The 27,912-nt window shown below is 57.9% G+C and overlaps 3 protein-coding genes across 10 annotated transcripts in view; 1 reads left to right on the top strand and 2 right to left on the bottom strand.

The window, feature by feature from the left end:
* The first annotated feature begins 848 nt into the window (after positions 1–848).
* On the top strand, positions 849–11,366 carry LENG8 (leukocyte receptor cluster member 8). Of its 7 annotated transcripts, none has more exons than XM_057533482.1 (16): positions 849–969; positions 2,630–2,722; positions 3,327–3,501; positions 3,858–3,959; positions 4,706–4,816; positions 5,564–5,834; positions 5,996–6,137; positions 6,361–6,549; positions 6,865–7,143; positions 7,217–7,357; positions 7,474–7,759; positions 8,392–8,493; positions 8,574–8,642; positions 8,736–8,865; positions 8,945–9,152; positions 10,985–11,366. In XM_057533482.1, exons 2-16 carry the CDS (start codon positions 2,685–2,687, stop codon positions 11,145–11,147), a joined length of 2,406 nt encoding a protein of 801 aa, XP_057389465.1. In that variant the 5' UTR covers positions 849–969; positions 2,630–2,684; the 3' UTR covers positions 11,148–11,366. The 7 variants fall into 7 exon arrangements, with proteins under 7 accessions (XP_057389465.1, XP_057389466.1, XP_057389462.1 ...); XM_057533483.1 differs by having other exon boundaries at positions 5,582–5,834; positions 10,985–11,365; XM_057533479.1 differs by lacking the exon at positions 10,985–11,366 and having other exon boundaries at positions 5,582–5,834; positions 8,945–10,680.
* Positions 11,367–11,496: 130 nt separating this feature from the next.
* Positions 11,497–15,192, bottom strand: LENG9 (leukocyte receptor cluster member 9). 2 transcript variants are annotated; one of them, XM_057533536.1, is made up of 4 exons: positions 15,172–15,192; positions 14,476–14,913; positions 14,309–14,409; positions 11,497–14,130 (listed from the first exon to the last, which is right to left on the bottom strand). In XM_057533536.1, the coding sequence occupies exon 4, from the start codon at positions 14,113–14,115 to the stop codon at positions 12,334–12,336; it is 1,782 nt and encodes a 593-aa protein (XP_057389519.1). In that variant the 5' UTR covers positions 14,116–14,130; positions 14,309–14,409; positions 14,476–14,913; positions 15,172–15,192; the 3' UTR covers positions 11,497–12,333. The 2 variants fall into 2 exon arrangements, with proteins under 2 accessions (XP_057389519.1, XP_057389520.1); XM_057533537.1 differs by having other exon boundaries at positions 11,497–14,105.
* Positions 15,171–27,912, bottom strand: part of CDC42EP5 (CDC42 effector protein 5) — a 73,897-nt gene continuing 61,155 nt past the window's right edge. Inside the window, exons 2-6 of the mRNA XM_057533660.1 lie at positions 21,993–22,202; positions 20,602–21,118; positions 20,178–20,265; positions 19,520–19,662; positions 15,171–15,696 (exon numbers count right to left, since the gene is read on the bottom strand). Coding sequence (XP_057389643.1) covers positions 15,235–15,696 — 462 coding nt within the window. The 5' untranslated portion in view covers positions 19,520–19,662; positions 20,178–20,265; positions 20,602–21,118; positions 21,993–22,202 and the 3' untranslated portion in view covers positions 15,171–15,234. The remainder of the gene's footprint in view (positions 15,697–19,519; positions 19,663–20,177; positions 20,266–20,601; positions 21,119–21,992; positions 22,203–27,912) is intronic.

Raw genomic sequence — 27,912 nt, 5'->3', positions numbered from 1 at the left:
TAAAAGGATGGAAAAAAAGATCAACTGTGTAACAGTAACAAAGTGACACGCAGTTATCAACAGAAAAGTTTTTAATAACAGAAAATGGGAAGGAAATCGCTGCATCTTAAATACCACCTGCTATAACTACAGTGACCGGCGCGTGAACTGGACTGGCTAATTCTCAATCAGAGCCCTGGGTGGAAACAGCTGGCATACTCAAAAGATTAGTTGCAAGGAGTTTAAAGAAGGGCCTTTTTAACTTGGGATGGTCCCAATTCCTCAGCCGGACATCGGTGGCCTTTCAGGATCTGCTACCTGCCCACCTCCACAGATCTATCTCTTGACGCCAGGACCCCGCACACTTCTGTTCTGCCACAGCCACCTGACCCCCGCCGTCTCCCCAAGGTACGCTCGTCTCCCGCCTCTGTGTGTTAGCACACGCCATTCCCTCTGCTAGGTACGCCATTCCAGTTTTATTTACTAGGGAAGCTCCCCTTTCCGGCTGGAGGCTATTCTCATGTTCTCTTGCCTTCTTTGGGTCCATCATTCTCTTCCCTCGTCTTCCACATCACTACACGATGGGTAGTCTTAGAACTCTCATCACACTAATTTGTGTCTAGGAATAGTAATGGCTACCACCAACTGAACCAAAACAAGGATGCATGGAAGGGCGCGGAACCTGCGAACTATGCCGCGCGTGTCCCCTCGGAGCCACCATCCCCACCCCGGCTTCCGGCTTGCATTAAGAACGCCCACCGCGTGGTAGCGTAGGCGGAAGGGGGGGGGTGCTCAAATCAAGCTCGTGGCGTCTATTGGCTGCCTGGGGACGAGGGAGGCGGGGCGAGGCCTTCGCGTGACGTCAAGACGCCACGGTCCGGGCGTCGAAGCCCAAGGAAGACAAGAGCCAGCCGGGTGGGGAGCAGTCCTGGGGCCGTGCTGCTATCATTTGAAGCCGCCGCTGATGAGTCCCGGGGGCTTACGGACGAGGTGGGTGTACTGAGCGGCGGCGGGCGGGCGGAGGCGGCGTTTCCTTTTGGCCTTACGCCCCGCGGGCCCCGAGGCCTCGGCGACGGCCGCACCAACGGACGCCGCGCGCGAGCGACGACAGGGTGTGGCGGAGCCCGCGCCACTGGGCCTGCGCACCAGTGGTGGGGAGTGCGGCTGCGCACCCTCGCGCCGGCGCCGTCGGCCTTTGCTGCCCACCAGCGCGCTCGGAATTCTTGGGCTTAGAGCACCCCTTTCTTCAACCCCCATTGACCCGTCACTTTCTTCGGGAGGACCACGTTGCCCCTGGCGACGGGCAGCCCTTGCGCTGTCTTCTCCCCGCTCCCCGCCCCCCGGGGACGTGGTGCGCACGCGCGGCTTGGCCGGGGCGGTGGCTCCGGGGCCGGTGGCGAGGATCCGGGCGAGCTCTTCCTCCACCGGGAGTCCTCCTATGCCTTCCCCGGGCCTGCGGGACGGCCAGGTGCCCCCCTGCCTCCGGTTCTCGCCCCCGCCCAGAAACCTCCCTCCAGGCTCCCCCAGACCTTACCCCCACATTTCTTCCTGTCCCGGGGCTCCCCCACTATCCCCGCTCGTGACCCCCCCCCCACCTCCCTGCCCCCCACCCTTCCGCCCAGTTTCGTTCGGGCTCTTCTTTATGGCTCGTCTTCTCTAGGCTTTTTCCCAGTTCCAGACTTTTGGTCTTATTTCTCCACCTCTTGTAGGATTTTCGGGTTCTCCAGCGGGACTCGCCTTTGAGCACCCCCATACTTCTCAGTTCCTTTCTCAAGTTTAGGTCCCCCAATTCTTGCCCCCAGGACATTCCTTCATGTTCTTGCCGTCCTCTTCTCTTCACCCCACTCCAAGTCCCTAAAGATGTTTTGGATCTCTTGGGGGCGTCCCCAAAGTTTTCCCTCCAGACCCCCAACCAAGGGGCTCGCTTCTTCTCTCTCCCAGGTTTACTGCTGCTTCTAGGTATCTCCCATGTACGGTGTTCTCTATCCTTAGGGACCTTCCTGAAATTAGTCGTCTAAGAGCTTTCTAAGAAGTCATTTCTTCACTTCCGGGGTTCCTGTCTGGCACCCTCAACTTTTTCCTGCTCCAGGAGTAACTTCCAGAAATCCGCTTTTCCTCCCAGACTTCTCCATTCTCCAGTGTTCTCTTTTCTCAAGGCTTCCTCAAACGCTTCCCTCTTTACAGACTCTCTCAGGGGTCTTTCCAGGTCTCCCAGCCTGGAGGTTCATTTAGCCCTTGTTTATTAGAGCTTCTTCTCAGAAGCCGTCTTCCTCCTTGCTCCTTGCCTGAGGTCCCCCACCCTGCCCTCTGACCCTGTCCCTGTTTCGGGGTTTCCCTCGAACCCTTCCCTTTTTTCACATGGGCTTCCGATCCTTTTCTTTCTTTTTGGTAAACTCATTTGGACTTCCCTGTTTTCAAATCCTTTGTTTTCCACCTAGAGCATTGCAGAGGGGCCAGGGTCTTTCCCTCAGGCTGTAGCCCTTTAATTCCACCCCCAGAATTCTCTTCAGATTGTTTACCCCTTGGCTCCTTCTTTTTCAGATTCCCTTTTCTGTCTGGCTTCTCGTGAGCCCATTTGCTTCTCTTCCGTATTTGTTGACATGTTTCTTGCTCCTTCTGGAGTCTCCCTAATTCGTTCTTTTTTTTGCAGGCAGTGAAAAAGCAGTCTGGCTCCCGAGGTCCACCCCGTACACCCCAGGGTCCAGATGGCGGCCAACGTGGGTGATCAGCGTAGCACGGATTGGTTAGTGAGGCTAGAGGGACGGGGGTCGGAGGGGAGGGCGAGGGGAAGCAAGACCCAGTGTTGTCTTCTGGATGGGCCGTCGCACAGCAAGGGGGGACGTGATAACCAGAGCCCCTGGGGTAGGGGTGCGGATGAGGCACTCCTTTGAGCTTTCATCTTTCGCAGCACAGTGCTTGTTTCACAGAAGTGCGATGATTCATTCCATGGGCTCCGACGCTTAATACTCAGTTATTTATTTTTTTAATTCCTCGTTTTTTCCAAAACAGTGTGATGATTTTCTGACTGAGGTGGTATCAGATAGAATTTGTGGTTTCATAAAGCATTTAGATCTGCTAGGTATCAGGTCTTGTTTTAAGTCCTGTGGTTACTGGTAATCCTTTTGTTTGATTTTTAACATCTGTATGTAGTAGGCATCTGGAAAAGTACCTTAGGTAGGTAATCGCATCTATCGCTCACTGAAAACTGTGAAGCAGAAACTGGCTGTCAGTGTGTCACAGATTAGAAAATTGAGGCTCTGGGATTCAAGCCCTGGTGTTTGCCTGCTTCCATCCTGCCCACCGTGTGCAGTGGGAGAATGGGCTGACTCGATGTCCTCTGTCTGCAGGTCCTCTCAGTACAGCATGGTGGCCGGGGCAGGCAGAGAGAGTGGCATGGAGACCCCCATGCACGAGAACCCCGAGTGGGAGAAGGCCCGCCAGGCCCTGGCCAGCATCAGCAAAGCGGGAGCTGCCGGCAGCTCTGCCAAGGCCAGCAGCAGCGGGCCTGTGTCCAGTGCACAGGTGAGCAGCGTCCCCGGGGGACCCGCGTCCCCTGAGCGGGCGCAGGGCACACACACACGCTGGGTGTCCTCTCGCATCACCAGGGCAGGGTGCTCTGAAGATGTCCTAGGAGCCCTTGCGTAGGGGAAGCAAGTCTGTCTGCTTGAGTCTAGGACACCCCGTGGTCGTGTTCCCTGGGCATCCAGCCTGAGGAGGGAGGGGTGCTCGTGTCGGTGGTAGAGGTGGTGGCTCTCTGTGGAGAGATGTGGACCGAGTTCTGTCCCTTGGCAGTTAACCACCAGTGAACAGACCTGCCCTGGCGGGGCCCTGGGCTCCTGCTTCCAGCACTGATGGCACGTGGTTCTCTCCCCGCACAGTATGTGTCACAGGCAGAAGCCTCAGCTCTGCAGCAGCAGCAGTACTACCAGTGGTACCAGCAGTACAACTACGCCTATCCGTACAGCTACTATTACCCTGTGGTGAGTGCCCGCCCCGCCCGGCAGGGGCAGGCGGCGGAGGGGCGGAGGTGGGGTCAGCCGGGCAGGGTCCAGGGGCAGTGGGTGGGTTGACCACAGCCGTGACAACTGCTGGAAAACCCTCCCTTAGCTCGTGGTCCACAAGGTAAACGCCCAGGTCCTTCTGTGGCCACCCACCCTGCCCTGCCCGTGCTCACGTTGCCACAGACTCCTCCACCTCAGCACACACCAAGTCCACCCTTGCTCCCGCCTCAGCCCTTTTCTGGTGTCCCGACACTCGCTGTGTCCTTGCCCAGCAGAGGGCTGCCCGGAGAGCGCCTGCAGAGTGCCCTTCCTGGGACAGGCTTTACTTAGAGTGGCATTCCCTCCGCTCACCCTGCCACTTGGCTTCTCTGCTTGGCTTTTTTTCTTTGCTTACTGTTGGCTGTGTTGCGTGTCTACTGTGGCACGTACTTTGAGTGCAAAGTTCATTTTGTCTTTACTTTCCATTGTATTGTAGTGTTTAGATGGGTTGGTACTCAGTAAATAGTTGTTGAAGAGAGTGGAATGTGGGACAGATGGAGGTGATCATTTTATTTGGTAATTTTTCAGCATGAGGGAGTTGGGCGCTTTTAGGCGGTGGAGAGAGGGGGAGGGTGAGAGATCGGTAAAGGATCGCAAACTGAGCAGCTGGGAGAGAGGGGCAGGTCTCGGCCTCCGGGGAAGGAATCGGGCCCGCCGCTAAGCCCTCCTTGCTGTGCCCTCGCCAGAGCATGTACCAGAGCTATGGCTCCCCCTCCCAGTACGGGATGGCCAGCTCCTACGGCTCAGCCGCACCGCAGCAGCCGTCCGCGCCACAGCACCAGGGGACCCTGAGCCAGGTAACGCCCTAGCCCTGCCCCGGCTCCCGTCCGCGCGCGGGGGGTGGTGGGCCAGCGGTGCGGACGGCTGCGTTACTTAAGCTGCTCCTGCCGAGCAGTTCCTGATCTGAGAACGAGGAAGGCAAAGCATCGTGTTTGAAACCAGGGTGGGTTCAGGGCTTGGGCACGGCCAGGGGGCTGAGGTGTCGGGGTGACGGTGGGAGCACTTGTGGCGTGGCAGCCTTTTCCTGTGCTTCCCCTCAGCACGTGGCCACACGCGGACAGTCTCGCTCCCACACTCCAGCCTCGCACTTCACGTGCGGCTGGGAGGCGCGGTGGAGCTGACGCCGGGGAGGTGGGCAGACCTGGGTGTGAACCCCAGCGGCCCCGGCGGCGAAACTACAAGTCACGCGCTCTCTGCGCCTCACGCGGTGCCATCCAGGGGGAGGGATGGCGGCGTTATCGCGGGGCTCCCGCCAGCGTGTGCCACGCGTGTGTCTTGACGGGCACGTGACACGTGCTCGGACAGTGACCGCCGGGCGGGGGCGCCGTCGGGGGCGGACGCCGCCGCCCAGCAGCGGGAGCCGTGGGGGAGTAGCGCGGTGCCTGAGCCGCTGGGCCATGGGCGGGGCGGGGCGGCTGTCGTCGCCGAAGCCCCCCCTTGAGAGGCGCTCTGCGGGTGCGGGTGGCGAGGTGGGGAGTGTCCGGCCGAGGAGCTGAGCGCCGAGGTGGGCGAGGGCCAACCCGGGGCGCCTGCTCCCGCCTCAGCGGCCGCTCCGCCCGCAGCCCCCGGTCCCGGGCATGGACGAAGGCTTGTCCTACCAGGCGCCCCCTCAGCAGCTGCCAGCGGCCCAGCCCCCTCAGCCCTCCAACCCCCCGCGCGGGGCTCACCCTCTGAGCAGCGGCCCGCAGCCCGGGACGGCCCCTGCCACGCAGCACGGCCAGGCAGGGTCCACCTCGGGCCAGGCCTACGGGCAGCATAGCTACAGCGAGCCCGCCAAGCCCAAGAAGGGCCAGCAGCTGTGGAACCGCATGAAGCGTGAGTGGCCTTGGGCCGTGGAGGGCAGGGGGCCCCCCGGGACTCCCGGCGTCGGAACGGGCGCTCTTCTCTGGAGCTCATGGCTCCTGCCCCGGGGGTGGAGCCGGGGCCGCCCATGTGGGCCTGGGGGGGCCTCACCCCAGCTTTCGCTGCCCTCACAGCGGCCCCTGGGACTGGTGGGCTCAAGTTCAACATTCAGAAACGGCCTTTCGCTGTCACAAGCCAGAGCTTCGGCTCCACCACGGAGGGCCAGCACAGCAGCTTCGGCCCCCAGCCCAACCCCGAGAAGGCCCAGAACCACAGGTGAGGGCCACCCCCTTGCCCTGCCCCAGCCCCGGGGCACCGTGCTCAGCATCTGCGTGCGGCCGCCGGCACGGCCTGCTGCTTAGAAAGCAGAGAGCCCCCCCCGCCGCCCCCCGCGGGCTCCCCCGCGCGCCCGCCCGTGAGGGGCGGCGATGGCGGTCCCGGCTGGGTCGTGGGGTGCCGCTCCCCAGCCGAGCGTCCGCAGCTGCCCTCCCTCCGCCAGGGGGAGCCTGTCCGGGAAGCCCGATGACTGGCCGCAGGACATGAAGGAGTACGTGGAGCGCTGCTTCACCGCCTGTGAGTCGGAGGAGGACAAGGACCGCACGGAGAAGTTGCTCAAGGAGGTGCTGCAGGCGAGGCTCCAGGACGGCTCGGCCTACACCATCGACTGGAGCCGGGAGCCCCTGCCGGGGTGCGTGGGGCCGGGGCGCGCTCGGGAGGGGGCCCCGAGGAGGGGGAGCGAGGAGATCGGGCCCCGGGGGCGGGAGGCTGCCAGGGGTCGGGGTCCCGGGGGCGAGAGCGCGGAGGCGGGAGGTGTGCTACTCGGCGGCTGCGAGCAGCCTCTAGACACGCAAAACCCTGGGATTGTCTCCCACCTGAGCGTCGTGTTAGCCGAGTGGTCTGGGTAAGTGCCCTTCCTCCCGAGCTCGCGTGTGCAGGGGCGGGTGGCAGGCGCCGGGGACGTCGGGGCGCCGGGTGGTGATGCCCTGCCCTGCTATATCCCCAGGCTGACTCGGGAGCCTGTGGCTGAGAGCCCCAAGAAGAAGCGGTGGGAGGCCCCTAGCAGCCTCCACCCTCCCCGGGGGGCAGGCTCAGCGACCAGGGGCGGGGGTGCCCAGTCCCAGCGAGGGACGCCCGGGGCTGGGGGTGCTGGCCGAGCCCGGGGCAGCAGCTTCGCCAAGTTCGGCAACCGCAATGTCTTCATGAAGGACCGCAGCTCCTCCTCCAGCACGGACTCGCGCTCCCGCTCCTCCTCCCGCTCCCCGACCCGCCACTTCCGCCGCAGGTGCGCAGCCTGCGCGGTGGGGGGGCGGGGGGCGGGGCCGCTTCAGGCCTCACCGGTGTGCTCCTCCGCGCAGTGACTCGCACTCGGACTCCGACAGTTCCTACTCAGGGAATGAGTGTCACCCTGTGGGCCGCAGGAACCCGCCCCCCAAGGGCCGGGGAGGCCGGGGGGCCCACATGGACCGGGGCCGAGGCAGGGCGCAGCGTGGGAAGAGGTGAGGCTGTGGGGGGCCGGGGAGGGGGAGGGCTGTGTCTGGGCAGCGGGGGAGAGGCGGGGGGTGGCGCCACGCCTGCCCCTTCAGGGCCCCCTCCTCCCTCCTTCCCCCTCCAGGCACGACCTGGCCCCCACCAAGCGCAGCCGCAAGAAGATGGCGGCTCTGGAGTGTGAGGATCCCGAGCGCGAGCTGAAGAAGCAGAAGCGGGCGGCGCGCTTCCAGCACGGACATTCCCGCCGCCTGCGCCTGGAGCCCCTGGTGCTGCAGATGGGCAGCCTGGAGAGCGGCGGGGCCGACCCCGACTGGCACGAGCTGCAGATCGTGGGCACCTGCCCCGACATCACCAAGCACTACTTGCGTCTCACCTGCGCCCCCGACCCGTCTACCGTGCGCCCCGTGGCGGTAAGTGCCCCCTGGCAGCGAGGGCAGGTCCTCCTTGTGAGGCCAGCGTCGGCACCAGGCCTCCGAGGCCAACGCTGCGAGGATGGCAGAGGCAACGTGGGAGGAGGTGGTGGGGCGGGCAGGGGTCTGGCTCGGGCAAGACCCTGACCTGCCTGTGCACAGGGGGCCTGTGGCTGACCGGGCCCCGGAGGCCGGAGGCACCGAGAGGTGAACTGAACCCAGAGCTTGTGCTTCAGAGCCGAGTTCAGGGCCTGTGCCCTCGTCGGAAGGCTGGGCCGGCCTCTGAGCCTCCGTCTCCTGCTTAGGAGACAAGGAGAAGGAAGCCGGTGTCCCTGGCCAGTGCCTGTGAGACACTGGGACATCCATGTCCCGACATCCCCTGAGGCCCGAGCTGGGCGCAGGGCTGATGTGTCCCCCCAGGGCACACGCGCGGCCTGTGCTGATGCAGAGACTGTGTGCGCTCTGAACGCTTTAGGTTCTACTCCCTTTAATGTCAGGATCGAGCCACTGGGTGGCTTTAATGTTGCAGCCCCTGCTCTAGGACCCCGAGTTTGTGGAACCGTGGCAGGTTTTAGCACATCCTTGCTCTCCCTGCTCAGGTCACGCTGAGCCACGATTCACCTCCTTCCCAGGTTTTGAAGAAGTCGCTGTGCATGGTCAAGTCCCACTGGAAGGAGAAGCAGGACTACGCCTTTGCCTGCGAGCAGATGAAGTCCATCCGGCAGGACCTGACGGTGAGGCGGGTGCCGGGGAGGGGGCCGCACTGCTGGGTCCCGCCCTGCTCCGGTGTGACACCTGCTCTCCCGCCGCCCAGGTGCAAGGTGTGCGCACCGAGTTCACGGTGGAGGTGTACGAGACCCACGCCCGCATCGCCTTGGAGAAGGTGAGGGGCTGACGGGATTCCCTCGGCTTCCCCCGCCCCGCCCCCCACCCCGCCGTCCTGGCCTCACTCTGCTCCTCCCTCCACGCCCCCCAGGGTGACCACGAAGAGTTCAACCAGTGCCAGACGCAACTCAAGTCATTGTATGCTGAGAACCTGCCAGGCAACGTGGGCGAGTTCACTGCCTACCGGATCCTCTACTACATCTTCACCAAGAACTCAGGAGGTGAGGCGCAACCCCGCAGAGCGGGGCGGCCATGGGCCCCCAGGTCCCGCCCTGCTCACCTCCTTGTCTCCGGCCGCAGACATCACCACGGAGCTGGCGTACCTGACGCGGGAGCTGAAGGCGGACCCTTGTGTGGCCCATGCCTTGGCGCTCAGGGCAGCCTGGGCTCTGGGCAACTACCACCGCTTCTTCCGGCTCTACTCGCACGCGCCCTGTATGTCTGGCTACCTCGTGGACAAGTTTGCAGACCGGGAGCGCAAGGCCGCCCTCAAGGCGATGATCAAAACGTATGTGACGCTGAGCTCTCCCCCTGGCCCTCTGCTCTGCGGCCTCACCGCCGCCCGCTGCCTCCCCTCCGTTCCCCGCTCCCCTCTGCACCTCCATCTCTGGGTGCCAGGCCTCCGGCTCCCCTGGCCTCCTTGCGTCAGGTCCTGGTCTTCTCTCCCCTTCTCTCTTTTCCGCACTCGGCCCTCCCCTCTGGTCCCTCCACTTTCCAGTGCGTGGCGGGCCCTCCTCCGTCGTCCTCTCTCACTGCTCCGGGTCCCCTGCCCCTTTGCCTCTCTTTGCCTTTTGCTCGTATCACTCTGGACCCCACTTTGTCTTCTCCGTGCTCCGGGCTCCTCTTCCTCCAAGGCCTCTGCCCACCTTCGGCGCTCCTGTGGCTGGGCTCCTGCTCTGTGGGGACGCCCAGCAGAGGCGGCCCCGCCCTTGGCAGCCGCGGTCTCAGAGACGAGGCCCCGCTCCCACCCGAGCTGTTTTGAGAGCCCAGGCGCGCTCAGGGAGCAGGTGTGAGGCAGGGCAAGCTAGGCCGGGACGGGACCCTGTGCCCACGTTCCCAGTCAGGCGGGAGACGCCCCCAGGCCACGGCAGGACACCTCTCCCGTTGTCACAGCCGGGGCTCCTCCTGGCCTCTGCTGGTGGAGGCCGGGGGGAGCTGCGCCGCGTCCTGCGGTGCACGGGGCGCCCCCCCGCTGGTTCCCCTGGCCGCAGTGTCGGTCTTGCTGAGGCTGGGAAGCCCTGCTCAGAGGACGCGGGGCCTCGAGTGCCACGTCTGTTCGGTGGGAGCCGTGGGGATGGCTTGCAGCTGGGGAGGGACACTTACCGTGCAGGTTAGGAGACTCCTAGGATCCAGTTTGGGTCAAGCCGATTTAAGGGCCAGGTGCGGGCAGGGGCCCTGGGAAGAGAGAGGAGGGAGTGGGGCAGACACAGAGGAGGCAGGGCCGTGGGACCCGCTTTCTAAGCTAGGAGGGAGGAGGAGGCCGGTTACCTGCAGGACCCTGGGCTGCCCCGGTGTGTCCTCCGTGCGCTTCAGTGCCGCCCCCGGGCCGTGGCCGGGCAGGCCTCCGGCTGCCCCTCAGCACTCCTGTTGCTGTGCCTCAGCTTGCGTGTGCTTGGCCTGTCGTTGGCCTCCCCTCCCGGTCTTGTGTCCCCCTGCTCCGGCGGGTGGCGCGGCTTCTCTCCGGCTCGCTGGCCCAGGCCAGCCCCGTGTTGGGGGGCAGCAGGCTCCTGAGCCCCGCCCCCCACGGACTTGCAGGGCTTTGAGGAAGTGGGGGCTTCAGGCAGGACGGGTTTGAGCGTTTTCTGCCACTTACTTACTTCCTAGGTGACAGCGGGCAGGTGGCTCTGCTGCTGCGCTGTCCTCGGTGTGTCTGTACAGGGTAGGGTGACAGTTCTGGGAGGGAGCTCAGCGAGCTCACGGGGCGGTACTTAGAAGAGCCGTTTCCTGGCACAGGCCAAGTCTCCTCTTAGCACTCGGACCCAGGTCAGGGCAAGCGGGGGGGCGGGTCCCCGAGTAGCCGCGCCCGGCCCCTGCCCCGGGCCCTCTCCTGAGGGGCTGCCCAGGCCCCGGCCAGCAGAGGAGCCAGCCGGGCCCTTCCCTCCCGTCCCCTCTCCTCCCGCCCCCCGCACAGGTAAGTGAGGGGGAGGGGGGGCGCAGCCGGGGTTGGGGCCCCCCCACCCCGGGCCCCCCCGAGCCCCTGAGGGGGGAGGCCGGGGCTGGGGAGGGCCGGCAGGTGACACGCTGAAGAAACCTGCGGGTGCCCGACAGGGGGGCGCCCACTCCCTGCTCGTGGGGCCCTCCCGCGCCCCGCCTCATCGCGCTCTCCTCTTGTCTCCGTAGCTTCCGCCCTGCGCTGCCAGTCTCCTACCTGCAGGCCGAGCTGGCCTTCGAGGGCGAGGCCGCCTGCCGGGCCTTCCTGGAGCCCCTGGGCCTGGCCTACACGGGCCCGGACAACTCCAGCGTCGACTGCCGCCTGAGCCTGGCGCAGCTGCCGGCCTTCTGAGCACCAGTGCCGCCGGGGGGGTGGGGGGAAGGGGGGCAGGGCTGCAGCCCCCCAGCGCCGCCTCGGCGGGTTTTGTTTTTGAGCCGTGGACTTGGGGTGTAAATTAATTTGCGGGGAGTGGGCTCCAGGAAGAGCCACCAGCCCGGCCCCCATTTTCCCACCAGGGAGTCTGTACAGAGATTTTTCTACATTTTTATTTTTTGCCTCCGAGGGATGGGATTGGGCGGGGGGGGGGGGGACAGCAGAGGGTTGGGGGCATGGTCTGTAGGGTCGTCTGTGTCCACCTTGCACCTCTACTAATGCTGTCTCAGTGTTTTTTCTCTCTCTCTCTCGAGCTTGTACTCCGGTAGCGACCCGGCACCCTGGCCCATCCCATGCCGGGGGGGGCCAGTGGAAGAAGACAGGCCGCTCCGCCCGTGCCCGCCTGCGGCGGGGGCACCAGCACACCAGCCCGCCACCCGCCGCCTCATCTGCCTCACCACAGACTCTTGTTGCCCAGCCCTCCGGGGCCTCAGTGTTTGGGGCGAGGGGAGCCGCGTAGAGACTGTGCCCTGCCTGCGGCCCCCGACCCCAGAAACGCCAACGCCTCGCCACCACCAGATCCGCACTGCCACCCTGCACTGAGGACTCCGGAGGCCATCGCGGGACCTCGACAGCCGGGCCGCCTCGTCTGCAGTTGTATTAAGTTGTCTCCGTGTCCCTTCCTCCCTCCACCCCCAGTGTTTCTTCTGGTTTTTTTTCCCTTCCCTCCCTCCCCCTCCTGCTCCCGCTCCCCCCTTGGTTCAGCACAGGTAAACGGTTACCCTCCCTCCCCGCCTCATGGATCACCAGCTCACGTCATGTTTCCTTCTCTTTTCTTTTTGTGTGTGTTTATTTAAGTTATTTTTTCTTCCTCCCCTTTTCTTTTCCGTCCTCCCTCCCTCTTCTGCCATGTAACTGGAGGATGTGCAATGAGTTTGCAAACAGCTGGACTGTCGGGCTGCTTTTTTTCCAGATGTTCCTCCTTTGCCTCCCCTACCCCTCCTCTCCCCTTCCCCTTTCCTTCCTTCATTCTTTCCTTGGAGCACTGAGCACCATTTGGAAGCTTGAGAGAAATCAAAATTAAAGAGAGAGAGAGAAAACATGCGTGCACGCTTTGTCCTTCTGCCTTGAGCTAGATTTCCTCTGGGTGTCTGGGTCCTGGCCTTTATTTCTTTTGGGGTTGAGATACCAGGGGGATCTCAGCCACGGCCTGGTAGGTGCCCCCTGACCTCCCCACGCGGCACAGCCAGAGTTTCCCCAGAGGCTGGCTCCCCAGCTCCTGCCTTGGGCTGAACCCAGGCTTGGGGAGGCCGACTTGGGAACCCTGGGGCACCTTAGCCAGGGTGAGGTGGGGGTGTAGCCCCCTGCAGGGCTGCAGCACTCTCAGCCCCCCGGCCTCCAGCCTCTGGTTGAGCACTCGGGCCATGTTCTCTAAAGGGGGGTCGGGGGGCGCACAGAGCACATGAGAGCCCAGGAATACCAGGCGCCTGAACCTCAGCCTCGGAGGGACCTGAAGCCCGGGGTCCGAGAGCACGCCTCTGAGTGCGTCGACCGCAGCCGCCAGCTCCCCGGGGCCTGCCAGCCTCAGCAGGGCCACTGTCAGGTGCAGGGCCTGAGCAGGCACTGTGAACGCCGCGCAAGCTGGTGCATTTCGTACCAGTTCTTCTTGGACCTTGGCCACCCCGGCCTGCAGCTCAGCCTCTGTCACCATGAGGGCCACGAAGTGCGTGGGGCGGGGCTGGCGAGGGCCCACAGCCCCGGCTGCTCCACCGTCCACGGGCCAGACCCCGGGACCCCACTCCACTTCCGTCTCAGAGAGGCCTTCCGAGGGCCTTCCCGGGGCTACCACAGCTGGCAGCTCCCCACCCGGGGGCTCCAGGTCCCCGATAGCGGCGGCGGCTGGCTTCAGCGCCCTTCTTGGCTGCATCCACGGGGAACCTTGGCCTCCAGGGCCGCCCAACCCCCGCTCCTGGATCCTCGATAATGTCCCCGCCAACCCCAGGCGCCCAGCTTCGGGGCCTCCGCCATCCGGGGCCAAGGCGGCCCGGAGTTCCGTCCAAGTTGGCTGTACGCGCCCTCCCGCACCGGTGCCAAGGCAGGTCGCAGCTACGCCGTCCAGTGCGCCTCCGGCCCCGGCCGTGTCCCCACCACTGAGCGCACCTCCGGCCCCGTACGCGTCCTCGCCGCCACTCTCGTCCCCGGTCCCGGTCCCGTGCACGTCCCCGCCCCTGTCTCCGCCGTCGTGCGCGCCCCCGGTCCCGCGCGCGTCCACGCCGTCGCTCTCACCTCCGGCTCCGTGCACGTGCTCGCCGTCGCTCGCATGCCCGGTCTGGTGCGCGTCCTCGCCGTCGCCCGCCTCTCCGACCCCGTGCGCGTCCCCACCGTCGAGCGCGTCCAGGATGGTGGACCCGCGGCCCGCAGCCAAGCCCGAGCCGAAGACGAGGTCCGTACGCGAGGCGCGGTCCCACACCAGACGGCCGCGGAAGCGGAAGTAGCGCACCCGGTGCTGCGGCACGGCCAGGACGCCCGGCCCGAGCGCCGCCAGAGGCTCGTCCCAGCAGAAGGAAAGGAAGGGCTCCTCGCGCGAGCCCAGGAAGCGGTCAACGTAGCCCACGGAGAAGTCGGCCGGGTCGAGGCGCGGGTCCCAGCGGATGCGCTGGATGACGGCCGCAGCCGTGCGCAGCGGCGGCTTCTTGGTTTTGGCCTCGGCTTCAGGCTCGCCTCTAGGCTGCGGCGGCGCCGGCGCCCCGGGGTGGGGCTGGCGGCAGCGGGCACCGAAGCGGCAGCGGCCCTCCATGAAGAAGCGGCAGGCCGGCGGCGGCGCGGGCTCCGCGACGGGGGCTCCCACGGGCGACTCCGGCCCCCCGGCAGCCGCCATGGGAGTGGGGTGCGTTGGCGCGCTCGCCTCGCTCAGGCCGTTCCGCACCTGGGTCAGTCCTGCCGGCATGGGCGCCAGGCGCCGCTGTGACGTCACAGGCGAGGTTCAGGCCCCGCCCCGACCTGGAAAGCACCTCGCGCGTGGGACGGCCCCCCGCGGTGCCCTGGGGGCGCCTGACCCTTGCAGCCAAGCGGTTTTTATCTGTGGCCCCGACCCCGGCCCCAGTAATTTACATATGCGGCCCCGCCCCCAATCCAAATACCTTACAGGTGCGGCCCCGCCTCTTCTGGCCCCTTAGCGAGCTTGGCTCCGCTCCCTAATGATTTACAAGTGCGGCCCCGCCACTCTTGCTCCTTAGTGAACCTGGCCCCGTCCCTAGTCCACAGTGCTCTAAAGGTGCTGCCCCTCCACTCTTGCTCCTTAGAGAACCTGGCCCCGTCCCTAGTCCAGTGCTTTAACGATGCGGCCCCGCGCTCTCTTGGCCCCTGACGAGCCTGGCTCGCACCGCCCCGACACGCCTAATGATTTGCATGTGCTGCCACGCCCCTCCGGGCCCTCGTTGGGCCGCGCCCTCCGCGGGACAACCGAACGCCTGTACGCTCAGAACGAACTTCGTAGCCCGGATTTGGGACGCAACTGTCGCCCTCGGAATAACACATATTTGGGGAGTCCCTTTTCTACGGGGACCACGCCTCTTCCCGGCCATTTTTCCTGTGCGGCCGCTCCCGGGGTAAAGGACAGCTCGCCTGGGCTGGGTCCACTGGAGACACGGAGCTCACGGGGTCACAGCCGTAGGCCGGCCCGAGGGAGCGAGTCAGGCCGGGCCCGGGGCCGCGTCCGGCAGGCGGCGGCGGCGCGCAGCCAACACTGCTGAAAAAACCAGGCTGTGGGAGCGGCCACATCGGGACCCCGCCCCTGGGAGGGGCACCGCCCAACCACGCCCCTAGCTCTCTTAAAGGGGCCGCATCCCATTACACCAGGCTAATGCTGAGACCTCCACCCACCTGGGTGGGACCGGAACCCCACGTGACATACCTAGCTCTTAAAGGCACAGGACCCCCATCACCCCTCCCCGTACCCCCTTCCCACATGCAAAGTGAACAGACAAAACCCTGGGGCACAGACCTTGTCGGTTTATGTATAAAGAAGTGGGGCGCTGGACGGTAAGGGCGCAGGGAATGGGGGTGCCTACAGGCCGATGACGTCGTCCAGCTCGAGGTCCGCGTTGGGGAGGCAGCGGGCGCTAGGGTGCTGCGCCCCGGGGCCGGGGTCCACGTCGGGCTTGGCGGCGGCGGCGCCTGGACGTTCCGCGTCCATGACGCCCAGCACTGCGTCCAGCATGGAGGGGCCCAAATCCAGGTGGAAGGACAGCAGAGGGTCGGCGGGCGCTGGCGCGCGGAGGGCGGGCGGCGGGGGCTGCGGCACGGCGGGCGGCGGCGCGGAGCGCGGGGCCCCCGCGGGCGGCGGCCGGGGCTCAGGGGGCGGCCCGCCGCCGTGGCGGCTCAGGAACGAAGTGTCTCCGAAGGCGTCGCCGCCGCGCCCCACGTGCAGAGTGTGCCGGAAGTCGCCGAGCGGCGCGGAGATGGACAGAGCGCCGCGCTCCGGCCGCTTCTTGGGATGCGCGGGGCCCAGCTGCTTCAGGACCGGCATCTGCGGGATAGGGACGGGTTAGCACGGCCTCCCCCGGGAGGGCGCTACCGACGCCTTCCGTGTTCCCAGCCCTGGGCCTAGCACGCCATTCAGAGGATGCTCTCCATAAATACAGGATGATGGTGGTGGGATTGCTCCCATTTTACAAGTGGGGAAACTGAGGCTCCCAGAGGTCCGAGGTCACAGCTGCTTGATTCAAATCTCAGACTCAAATTTAGGTCTGCCCATATGTTAATTCCACCAAGAACTAACGTTTGAGCTTTTTATAGGTCAGAGAACAAGCAACATGCTTCACCAAACCTTCTGGACTGCTTCCCAAACTTGACAGAAACTCCAGCTTGAACACAGGGCCATCCACCCTGAAGACAGGGCAGACTCTGTCCTTTAGGTGCAGCAGACACAGTGCCCAGGGCCCGCCACACTTCTAGAGGCCCGCACACATGTTTAAACATTTTAATTTATTATTATTTTTTTGAACCTCTTGTCCTTTATTGAGGCCACTGGTCCGCAGCTCCCGCAGGGCAGGGACACAGGCCCAGGTCTTCCTCTCCAGCCTCGCCTTTGGGGCCTGCAGAGCCCACAAAACCCCGGGGAGCGCAGATGAGACCCTCCCCCTCAACACATGGTGTACAGAAGCCCCTTCCCAGACGGGGCTGCCGTGTTTTATTTTAAAGCGTCTGGATTATGTTTGTCTTTATACCAACGCAGTCGTAAAATATAATTATGATATATATACATATATAATTATCTCCATGAAAGCTTTGCCTAGAACACACAAAAGTCATCATGTAGGCTGGCCTGAGGATTGTAATTTGGGAGGTTTAGGGTGGGCCTGGGAAATCTATATACTTGCACAGCATTTTATAATTTGAATTATCTGGTTTTGAAAGAAACATGTAAGTCTTACTTCTTGGAAAACAAGAGTAACAATAATAATCAAGCAACTTTTGCTATGTTAAAACATGGCAAGAATGGCATAAATTCCAAACTGGCAGCTCATGAACTGTAAACTAGGTGCCCTATAGCCACATGACTGCATCAGACTCGATGGTAAATAGATATGCCTGCCAACCTTTGCCCATATCCTGGAACTTGGCTGTTTCTATGGAACTTCTGGGAGGGACTTTGATGACCTTGTACTTTTGTTTTAACAGTCACTGTTATTATAATAATAACAATTTTTAAAAAAACAAAAAACCTTTCCATTTGAATTGAAGCCCCACCCTTTGCCAACTGTATGAATTGGGATAAATTATGTGATCGCTCTCTGTTTGTTTTCCATCTGGAAAATGGATAAAATAACACTACCTTCCTTGCAGGACACACAGAAATACTCAATCAAAGAAAACTATATTTTTAACAGTTCCAGCCAATTGATAGTGATAGAGTTGGGGAGGGGCATGTGTTCCCAAACAAAACTGTGGAACAAAATTTAGATCAAATCCTTCGAAGCAGGCAAAGCAGCCAGCCTTGTGCTTTTAGTGATCAGCGCCCTGGGAAAGATCAGTGATAACGTGGAGAAAAATTAAAGCCAAAAGGCTTTGAAATAATCATAGATGGATATGTTCTGAGAGCTGCCCTCTCCCCTACCCAAACACACACACACACACTTTACAGTTACTCCTCTGGAAAAACCAGTCTTGATTTACCACCTCTGTTGTGTTTCTCAAACTTGCCTGACCTCAACCTAGATGAATAAATATATTTTATTGCAATCGGGCACACAGTCACCATTCCTTCCCCACCCCCACCCACACCCCCTACATAAGGGAAACAAACATTTTATGAATTGAGACCTACTCTTATCACGTGCTAGGCACTCAGTTTCAATTCTGTTTTATAAATGAATGAATGAATGACGCATGTATCCTGCACCATGCAGGATCTTAGTTCCCGGACCAGGGATCGAACCCACACTCCCACACCGCCCCCCACCCCCCGCAATGGAAGCACGGAGTCTTAACCACTGGACTGCCAGAGAACTCCCTATTATTCTTTTTTAATGCTGACCTCTGCTCATTAATGAATCTCAATCCTCAGTTTAAAAAAAAAAAAAAAATCCTGTCTCAGAGCTAGCGGCACCCCTTATCCCTGGGCAGTGAGTCATAGTTCAAAAGAGCAGAACTCAGAAAGCCAGCTGCCCAGACTTGGATCTGACTGTGCCCACTGCTGTGTAACTTTGGGCAAATTACTTAACCTTTCTGACCTCACTTCCTCATCTCAAAAATGGAATGACGCTCATATAATAATTCAGTCTCTTTGCAAGAACTGGGGAGATGTTGCCCATGGAAAGTCTTAGCACAGTAGCCAGCGCACAGCAAATGCTCAGTAAATGCTCAGCGGAGTCCTACTTTGGATCATTCTCCCCTGTCCCAGAGAAGGAAATAGATGCTCAGAGATGGTACATGACTTGCCCAAGGTCACAAAGCCAGCTCTGTGGGACTCCAGAGCCCAGAGTTACTGCTTCCGCTGCCTGCTGCCCCTTGAACTGGCGCCTCCCTGGACGGCTCTCAGCTACTGCCTCTTCTCCCTGCCCACCCCCTACCTTGCCCCTCATCCCATCCTCCTATCACCCTACAAAGTGACATCACTGCCATTTTCCAGCACTTAGCAGCATATCAAGATCTTGGTTTCTGACACCAAACACAACAGGTTTGCCATTGCCTTTCTGTGGGACCCGGCACTAACTTCCTCAGCCTTAAGCCTTAGTTTACTCCTCTGAAAAATGGGAAATCAGAATGCCTGTTTGCAAGCGGTTGTCGTAGAGTATACTCATCATGCTGACATTTTATTTCCCGAGCACTTATTCTGGGCCAGGCAGGGGTCTAAGTGCTTCACACAAATGAATGAACTCATTTAATCCTCCGAACAACCCAGTGAGGGGAGACCGTTGTTATTTTGTCCGTTTTACAGATGTGGGTGGCACCTGAGGCACAGAGAGGTGAAGTAACTTGCCCTGGATCACACAGTAGCAAATGTTGGGGGCTGGATTTGGAACCCAGGCAGACGAACTCCGGAGTCAAAGGATGATATGAGATTGCTCACAGCCCCCAAAGGAGAGGGTGTGCAGACCCATGGAAAAAATAACGTTTTGATATCAAAGCCAGGGATTTCCTACACCCTTGATGGTGTTTGTTTGCTTGCTTTGCTTTTTCCTTTTTCCCATTCTAGATAAGAACAATGAGTTCAAAATTGTTTTTGAAAGCTACCACTTCTCCTCGCTAGCTCTGAGACCTCGGGGGCCAGCCACTCCGCTTCTCCGAGCCTCGGTGTCCCCTTGAACAGAAGGCTCTCTCTCCCTTGTTGTGTGCTTGATGCAATGAGGTCATACTCGGAAAAAGGCCGTCACAGGGCCAAGCTCCGTACAGAGGGGCTGTGGTGACAATCTTAAAGCAGGCAGAGAGCAGAAGCCAGGATGGGAGCCTGGGACGCGGCGAGCGCGCGCACTCGGCTAGGCCGCCTTCCTCCGCCTCCACCCGCCCCCTCTCTTTCCGGGCCGAGGCTCCAGCTGCAGGGGTGGGGGGCACAGCTGGCTCACCTCTGTCCTCTCCGGGCCCCAGCCCCGCCAAGAGGAAATAACAACCCGCTCCAGATCCAGCCCGACTGGTTCTCAGCCCTTTAGGAGAGGCAACAAGGAGGGTGGGACCCAGACGGGGCAGGGGGACCCACGACTGGGAGCCCCCGACCCCCTCGGGGCTCCAGTGCGCGCTTCCTGAGGCCACGTGGCTGCGGCCCAGGATTTCAGCGGCCGTCGCCCCTTTGGCCGGCTGGCCGGCTCCCCTCCAGACCTGACCGGGGACCCTGGGCCACCACTGCCCCTTACCTCGTGGTCCTCGCTGAACCGGGCAGGCAAACTCTCAGGCTCCGGCTCAAGCTGGGAGCCCCCTCTTCTTGGTTCGGAGCCCGCCTCCGCCTCCTAGTCCCAGGCCCACGCCTCCTTCCTTCTTCCTCCGGGCGGGATCTCACCTGGCAAAGGAAGCGGCACGCGGAACCTGGAGGGGTATCCAGGACCCAGGCGGCCGGGCCCAGAGTGCCACCGCCTTCTCGCTTAGGTTCCAGGAGTCCTGGCTCCTAGCTCTCTTGATCCTTAGCCTCGGGAGTCCAGACCCCCAGCCCCTCCCCCCTCGGACCCAGGAATCCGGGCCCCCAGCCCCTCCCCCCTCGGACCCAGGGGTCCCGGCCCCCAGCCCCTCCCCCCTCAGACCCAGGGGTCCCGGCCCCCAGCCCCTCCCCCCTCAGACCCAGGGGTCCAGGGCCCCAGTCCTCTCCCCCATCAGACCCACGAGTCCGGGCCCCCAGCCCCTCCCCCCTCGGACCCAGGAATCCGGGCCCCCAGCCCCTCCCCCCTCGGACCCAGGGGTCCAGGGCCCCAGCCCCTCCCCCCTCGGACCCAGGGGTCCAGGGCCCCAGCCCCTCCCCCCTCGGACCCAGGAGTCTGAGCCCCAACCCGGGCAGACCCTGGCATGGAGCCCCTTCTTTACCTGCACCGGGATCTGAAGTGTCAGCCCCTCTCGGGGGCCATGGTAGGAGCCCAAGGGGTCGCAGAGTCACCGCGCAGTCCAGCTCAGTCTGTCTGGGGCGGAGAGGGTTAAGGCGTAGGCCCCTCCCAGCCTTCCTTATCCCCCAAAAGTTTGCCTCTAGGATTTAAAGGACTAGGAAGTAGCAGTGGAAAAGCTGAGGCCCCTCCGGGCTCGGGGGCGGGGGCGGGGAGGAGGCTGGCACTGGGGGTGCGCCCGCCCGAGAACACGGCAGACGGGGCGGCCCCCAGCTCGGCCCCTCCCCCTGCCAGCCTGGAATTTCCTGAAACTGGGGAAGTCTGGCTGTGTAGAAGAATAATTTCTTCCAGATTGCAGCTGTTGAGAGAGTACGTGTGGGATTGAAAGAGAGAGAGAGCGAGAAACAGACCAGGTCGGGCAGTGAGACCAGCAGAAGGATGGATGTGAGCTCGGAGGCACAGCTCTCACCCCGCTTTGGGGAGTTCCCCGGATGAATATCCCTGCCTGGAGCTCCTCGTCCGCAGAAGGTCATTACATCACCGAGGGCCAGTGCCCAGCGGCGCCAAGAAGAGTCAGATTTGGGTGTGAGGAAGATCCCTCAGCGGCCAGCGTGCCAGACGGCCCGACCTGGGGGAGGCAGAGCCCCGGGGAGGCGGCTGGCTCAGCTGTGCGCTGGGGCTGGGGCGCTGGCGCTGGGGAGGGAGGGAGTGAGCTTCACAGATAACAGGGAGGTGTGGCTTGACCTGAATCTTGAAGGAGGAGCGGGAGTTCACAGGGCTGGAGACAGGAGGGAGGATATTCAGAGCGGCCGGGCCGCCGGGTGGAGCGGAGAGCACTAGAGCGCCGGCTGGAGTTCGCTTTGCCCGGAGAGATCGGCTCGAAAGCCATGGGGAGCCCACGCCTTGTCCTTTGTCCTGGGCAGGGTGCTGAGCAGGAAGAACAGGGTCGGATCCAGGTGGTAAAGTGTCCCCTCCACGATCCAGGAGGGGGGAGGAATGGAAGCAGGCTGGGACTCACACCCGAGGCAAAACTGAAGGTGGGGGTGGGGGAGTGGTCACCTGAACCTCGGTAACCACGACAAATGTTTAAATGACAGAGACAAAAAGTGACAACAACCCAGGGACTTCCCTGGCGGTCCAGTGGTTAAGACTCTCTGCTTCCACTGCAGGGGACACAGGTTCGATCCCTGGTCTGGGAACTAAGATCCTGCATGCCACGTGGCGTGGCCACAAAATAAATAAATAAACAAATAAAAGTTCTAATTATTTTCTATTGACGTTAGCTTCACATAACATAAAATGACTCATTTTAAAGTGGTATTTAGGGGACTTCCCTGGTGGCGCAGTGGTTAAGAATCCCCCTGCCAATGCAGGGGACACGGGTTCGAGCCCTGGTCTGGGAAGATTCCCACATGCCGCGGAGCATCTAAGCCCGTGCGCCACAACTACTGAGCCTGCGCTCTAGAGCCCCCGAGCCACAACTACTGAGCCCGAGTGCCACAACTCCTGAAGCCCACGCGCCTAGAGCCCGTGCTCCGCAACGAGAGAAGCCACCGCAACGAGAAGCCCTCGCACCGCAACAAAGAGTGGCCCCTGCTCGCCGCAACTAGAGAAAGCCCGTGCGCAGCAACAAAGACCCAACGCAGCCAAAAATGAATAGATTAATTAATAAAAATAAATAAATAAAGTGGCATTTAGTACATTCACAATGTTGTGCAACCATCACCCCTATCTAGTTCCAAAACGCTTTCATCACCTCAAAAACAAAAACAAAAAAAAACAAAACAAAAAACTCTTGTACCTGTTAAGCTGTCAGCTGGGGGCTGGTCTGCTCCAAGAGGCTGCCTGCATCCTTCTGGTGTTTTCCCTGTGTCTGTCCTCTGGCAACGGTAAGTTGAGCCCCTCTTATGCTTCAGGTCTCCCTGATTTGCAGGCCTGCCCCATCTCCCTCTTCCCTCTAGCCAGAGAAGGTCCTCTGCTTTTAGGGCTCATGTGATTCGGCTGGGCCCACCTGGAAAATACAGGCGTTATACATATATCACCATCGGTAATGGATATGTATTAATATATTACTTGGTAATCAATCAGTACAAGTTAATACAGAAGTATACATAATTTATGTCAAGGAATTGGACTTTGCAATGCTAAGGCCTGGCAAGCCTGAATTCCATAAGGCAGACTGGAAACTCTCAGTCAGGCTAGGAGCTGATGCCTCGGTCCTTGTTTCTGGTTTGGTTTGGTTGTTGCTTTGAGCCCTGCCGCGTGGCATGCAGGATCTTAGTTCCCCAACCAGGGATCAAAGCCATGCCCCCTGCACTGGAAAGGCAGAGTCTTAACCACTGGACTGCCAGGGAAGTCCCTGATGCTGTGGTCTTTAAGGCAGAATTTCTTCCCCATTTTGCAGTGAAGGCCTTTCAACTGATTGGGTGAGGCCCACCCACATTCTCGAGGGCCATCTCCTTTACCTAGAGTCAGCTGGTTATAGACGTTAGTCACACCTACATAGCGCCTCCCCAGCCATACTTGGGTTAGTGTTTGGTTGGACAACCAGGTACTAGCCTGGCCAAGCGGGCAAGTAAAATGAACCATCACGCCAGGATAATCTCCCCGTCTTAAGGGTCCTAACTTTAATCTTGTGTGCAAAGTCCCTTTGCTACATGATACAACATATTCATAGGTTTCAGGGATTCATGTCTGGATATCTTTAGAGGTGCGTTCTGTCTACCCCAAGGACCCTCAGAGGGCAGATCCCGGGGGATGGTGGGGTGGCCACCAAGCTGGAGAGGCTGGGAGGAGAAGCAGGCATACAAGAGATGCTAGAGACCACGCCCAGAGGAGAGCGAAGCAGGACCATCTTCATGGGCAAGCGACCTGTGCGGTCACTGGGGTCGCCATGCCCAGAAGGGCCCTCTGCACTTGCTTTAATGGTTTCCTCGATCTTCACAGTATTAATCATTTTGAACAAGGGACCCCACATTTTCATTTGCAATGCACCCCGCAAATTAGGTAGCTGGTTCTGGACTGAAGTGCGGGAAGAGCAGGGTTCTGGGATGAAGCAGCTGAGAAGGGTGACACTGAGAGATAAGAAAAGGGGAAGGAACTGGGACCGGGGCCGGGCAGCAGCCAGAGAAAGAGAAGGAGGAGGAGGAGAGAGATGGGTTGCAGAAGCCCTGGGAGGACGCACAGGTCCCCTCTCTGCAGTCTCAGTCTGATTAAAAAAAAAAAGATCCACTGGATTTAATAGCAAGCCAGAGGTCACCGGTGGCCAGAGTGAGAACTGCCCATGGGGGCTGGGCGGGCGTAAGCCAGATTGTAGCTGGGGAGGCGAGGGAGGGAGGAGACGAAAAAGTGCAGAGGACTTGGGAGTCCGCGAGCCCGCTGTGAAAGAAAGGAGAGCAAGACAGGATGGATATCGGGAGGGAGAGGTAGGGGTCAGAGAAGGAGTTCTGTTTCTTTGCTTGGTTTGGATACATTCGCTGCTATTTTGTTTCTTTTTTGAAAAAGTAATTTTTAGTTACATAAAGGATATCCTCCTTGTAAAGAGAGAGAGGAAAATAACACTAACTAATAAGGTTTTTTGTTTTTTTTTTACAGACTTTTTTTTTAACATCTTTATTGGAGTATAATTGGTTACAATGGTGTGTTAGTTTCTGCTTTATAACGAAGTGAATCAGTTATAAATATACATATGTTCCCATATCTCTTCCTTCTTGCATCTCCCTCCCTCCCACTCTCCTTACCCCACCCCTCTAGGTGGTCACAAAGCACCGAGCTGATCTCCCTGTGCTATGCGGCTGCTTCCCACTAGCTAGCTATTTTACATTTGGTAGTGTATATATGTCCATGCCACTCTCTCACTTTGTCTCAGCTTACCCTTCCCCCTCCCCATGTCCTCAAGTCCATTCTCTAGTAGGTCTGTGTCTTTATTCCCGTCCTGCCCCTAGGTTCTTCATGAACTTTTTTTTTTTTTTAGATTCCATATAAATACGTTTTAGCATACGGTATTTGTTTTTCCCTTTCTGACTTACTTTTTTTTTTTTTTTACTGCAGGTTCTTATTAGGCATCAATTTTATACACATCAGTGTATACATGTCAATCCCAATCGCCCAATTCAGCACACCACCATCCCCACCCCACCACAGTTTTCCCCCCTTGGTGTCCATATGTCCATTCTCTACATCTGTGTCTCAACTTCTGCCCTGCAAAATGGCTCATCTGTACCATTTTTCTGGGTTCCACATACATGCATTAATATACGATATTTGTTTTTCTCTTTCTGACTTACTTCACTCTGTATGACAGTCTCTAGATCCATCCACGTCTCAACAAATGACTCAATTTCGTTCCTTTTTATGGCGAGTAATATTCCATTGTATATATGTACCACAACTTCTTTATCCATTCGTCTGTTGATGGGCATTTAGGTTGCTTCCATGACCTGGCTATTGTAAATAGTGCTGCAATGAACATTCGGGTGCATGTGTCTTTTTGAATTACTGTTTTCTCTGGGTATATGCCCAGTAGTGGGATTGCTGGGTCATATGGTAATTCTATTTTTAGTTTTTTAAGGAACCTCCATATTGTTCTCCATAGTGGCTGTATCAATTTACATTCCCACCAACAGTGCAAGAGGGTTCCCTTTCTGATTTTATTGATTTGAGTCCTCTCCCTCTTTTTCTTGATGAGTCTGGCTAATGGCTTATCAATTTTGTTTATCTTCTCAAAGAACCAACTTTTAGTTTTATTGATCTTTGCTATTGTTTTCTTTGTTTCTATTTCATTTATTTCTGCTCTGATCTTTATGATTTCTTTCCTTCTGCTAACTTTGGGTTTTGTTTGTTCTTCTTTCTCTAGTTTCTTTAGGTGTAAGGTTAGATTGTTTACTTGAGATTTTTCTTGTTTCTTTAGGTAGGCTTGTATAGCTATAAACTTCCCTCTTAGAACTGCTTTTGCTGCATCCCATAGGTTTTGGGTCGTCGTGTTTTCATTGTCATTTGTCTCTAGGTATTTTTTTATTTCCTCTTTGACTTCTTCAGTGATCTCTTGGTTATTTAGTAACGTATTGTTTAGCCTCCATGTGTTTGTCTTTTTTACGTTTTTTTCCCTGTAATTCATTTCTAATCTCATAGCGTTGTGGTCAGAAAAGATGCTTGATATGATTTCAATTTTCTTAAATTTACTGAGGCTTGATTTGTGACCCAAGATGTGATCTATCCTGGAGAATGTTCCGTGCGCACTTGAGAAGAACGTGTAATCTGCCGTTTTTGGATGGAATGTCCTATATATATCAATTAAATCTATCTGGTCTATTGTGTCATTTAAAGCTTCTGTTTCCTTATTTATTTTCATTTTGGATGATCTGTCCATTGGTGTAAGTGAGGTGTTAAAGTCCCCCACTATTATTGTGTTACTGTCGATTTCCTCTTTCATAGCTGTTAGCAGTTGCCTTATGTATTGAGGTGCTCCTATGTTGGGTGCATATATATTTATAATTGTTATATCTTCTTCTTGGATTGATCCTTGGATCATTATGTAGTGTCCTTCCTTGTCTCTTGTAACATTCTTTATTTTAAAGTCTATTTTATCTGATATGAGTATAGCTACTCCAGCTTTCTTTTGATTTCCATTTGCATGGAATATCTTTTCCATCCCCTCACTTTCAGTCTGTATGTGTCCCTAGGTCTGAAGTGGGTCTCTTGTAGACAGCATATATATGGGTCTTGTTTTTGTATCCATTCAGCCAGTCTACGTCTTTTGGTTGGGGCATTTAATCCATTCACGTTTAAGGTAATTATCGATATGTATGTTCCTATGACCATTTTCTTAATTGTTTTGGGTTTGTTTTTGTAGGTCCTTTTCTTCTCTTGTGTTTCCCACTTAGAGAAGTTCCTTTAGCATTTGTTGTAGAGCTGGTTTGGTGGTGCTGAATTCTCTTAGCTTTTGCTTGTCTGTAAAGCTTTTGATTTCTCCATCAAATCTAAATGAGATCCTTGCTGGGTAGAGTAATCTTGGTTGTAGGTTCTTCCCTTTCATCACTTTAAGTATATCATGCCACTCCCTTCTGGCTTGCAGAGTTTCTGCTGAGAAATCAGCCGTTAACCTTATGGGAGTTCCCTTGTATGTTATTTGTCGTTTTTCCCTTGCTGCTTTCAGTAATTTTTCTTTGTCTTTAATTTTTGCCACTTTGATTACTATGTGTCTCGGCGTGTTTCTCCTTGGGTTTATTCTGTATGGGACTCTCTGCGCTTCCTGGACTTGGGTGGCTATTTCCTTTCCCATGTTAGGGAAGTTTTCGACTATAATCTCTTCAAATATTTTCTCTGGTCCTTTCTCTCTCTCTTCTCCTTCTGGGACCCCTATAATGCGAATGTTGTTGCATTTAATGTTGTCCCAGAGGTCTCTTAGGCTGTCTTCATTTCTTTTCATTCTTTTTTATTTAGTCTGTTCCGCAGCAGTGAATTCCACCATTCTGTCTTCCAGGTCACTTATCCGTTCTTCTGCCTCAGTTATTCTGCTATTGATTCCTTCTAGTGTAGTTTTCATTTCAGTTATTGTATTGGTCATCTCTGTTTGTTTGTTCTTTAATTCTTCTAGGTCTTTGTTAATCATTTCTTGCATCTTCTCAATCTTTGCCTCCATTCTTATTCCGAGGTCCTGGATCATCTTCACTATCATTATTCTGAATTCTTTTTCTGGAATGTTGCCCATCTCCACTTCATTTAGTTGTTTTTCTGGGGTTTTTTCTTGTTCCTTCATCTGGTACATAGCCCTCTGCCTTTTCATCTTCTCTATCTTTCTGTAACTGTGGTTTTTGGTCCACAGGCTGCAGGATTGTAGTTTTTCTTGCTTCTGCTCCTTTCTGACTTACTTTTGATGACCTTGTCCAATCCAAGCCCCATGAAACTAGTTTGCAGTATACACCTTCCAACTGGGCTGGGCTCTTATAAACACATACACCAGTGCTTCTGCACCTCGGAGCTACTGACATTTGGGGCTGGATCATTCTTTGTGGTGGGAACATCCTGTGCACTGCGGGATGTTCAGTGGCGTCCCAAGGCTCCACCCACTAGATGCCAGTAGCTTTGCCCTCCCCACGATTTAGGCGACCAGCATTGTTTCCAAGTGGCCCCTGGAGAGGGGATATTGCCCCTGGTTGAGAACAGCTGATCAACGTGGTGCTCTAAGAAAACACATATTAAACACACATTTTAAACACACAAAGGAACTTTTACTGGATGGTTTTGGGCTACCACTTTTTTCCCACTTATCAGTTTCTTTGGGGACTCATTCATTGCTACTACATACCGATTTAAAAAGGGGGCTTGAGCTTATTTCAGCATTTTGAAGAAAGTATATAACAACAATAATAGCAGCGAACATTTATCAAGGGCTTAGAATTTTTTAGGAGCTGTTCTAAGCACTTTCCATATGTAACCTTAATCTTTGCAATAACTCTATGGGCGAGAGGAGGTTGGTATTATTATTCCCATTTTACAGATGGAGAAACTGAGGCACAGAGAGGGTTTTTTGGTTTGTTTGTCTCTTAATTTTTAGGTAACTTAGCTAATGCAGCCCTAAAGTTGCGCAGGCAGGATTTGAACTCAGTCAGGCTGACCCTGACTCAGAAGGAGAGATGGAAGATACAGGAGAGGTAGGTTCTATAAAGGACAGGACCCCCAGGAGCAGGGAAGAAAAGGATCTGTCCAACAGAACTTTCTGG

Source organism: Balaenoptera acutorostrata, chromosome 19, assembly GCF_949987535.1.
Source record: "Balaenoptera acutorostrata chromosome 19, mBalAcu1.1, whole genome shotgun sequence".
Classification (NCBI taxonomy): domain Eukaryota; kingdom Metazoa; phylum Chordata; class Mammalia; order Artiodactyla; family Balaenopteridae; genus Balaenoptera; species Balaenoptera acutorostrata.
This window is presented reverse-complemented; position numbering and strand designations above follow the sequence as displayed.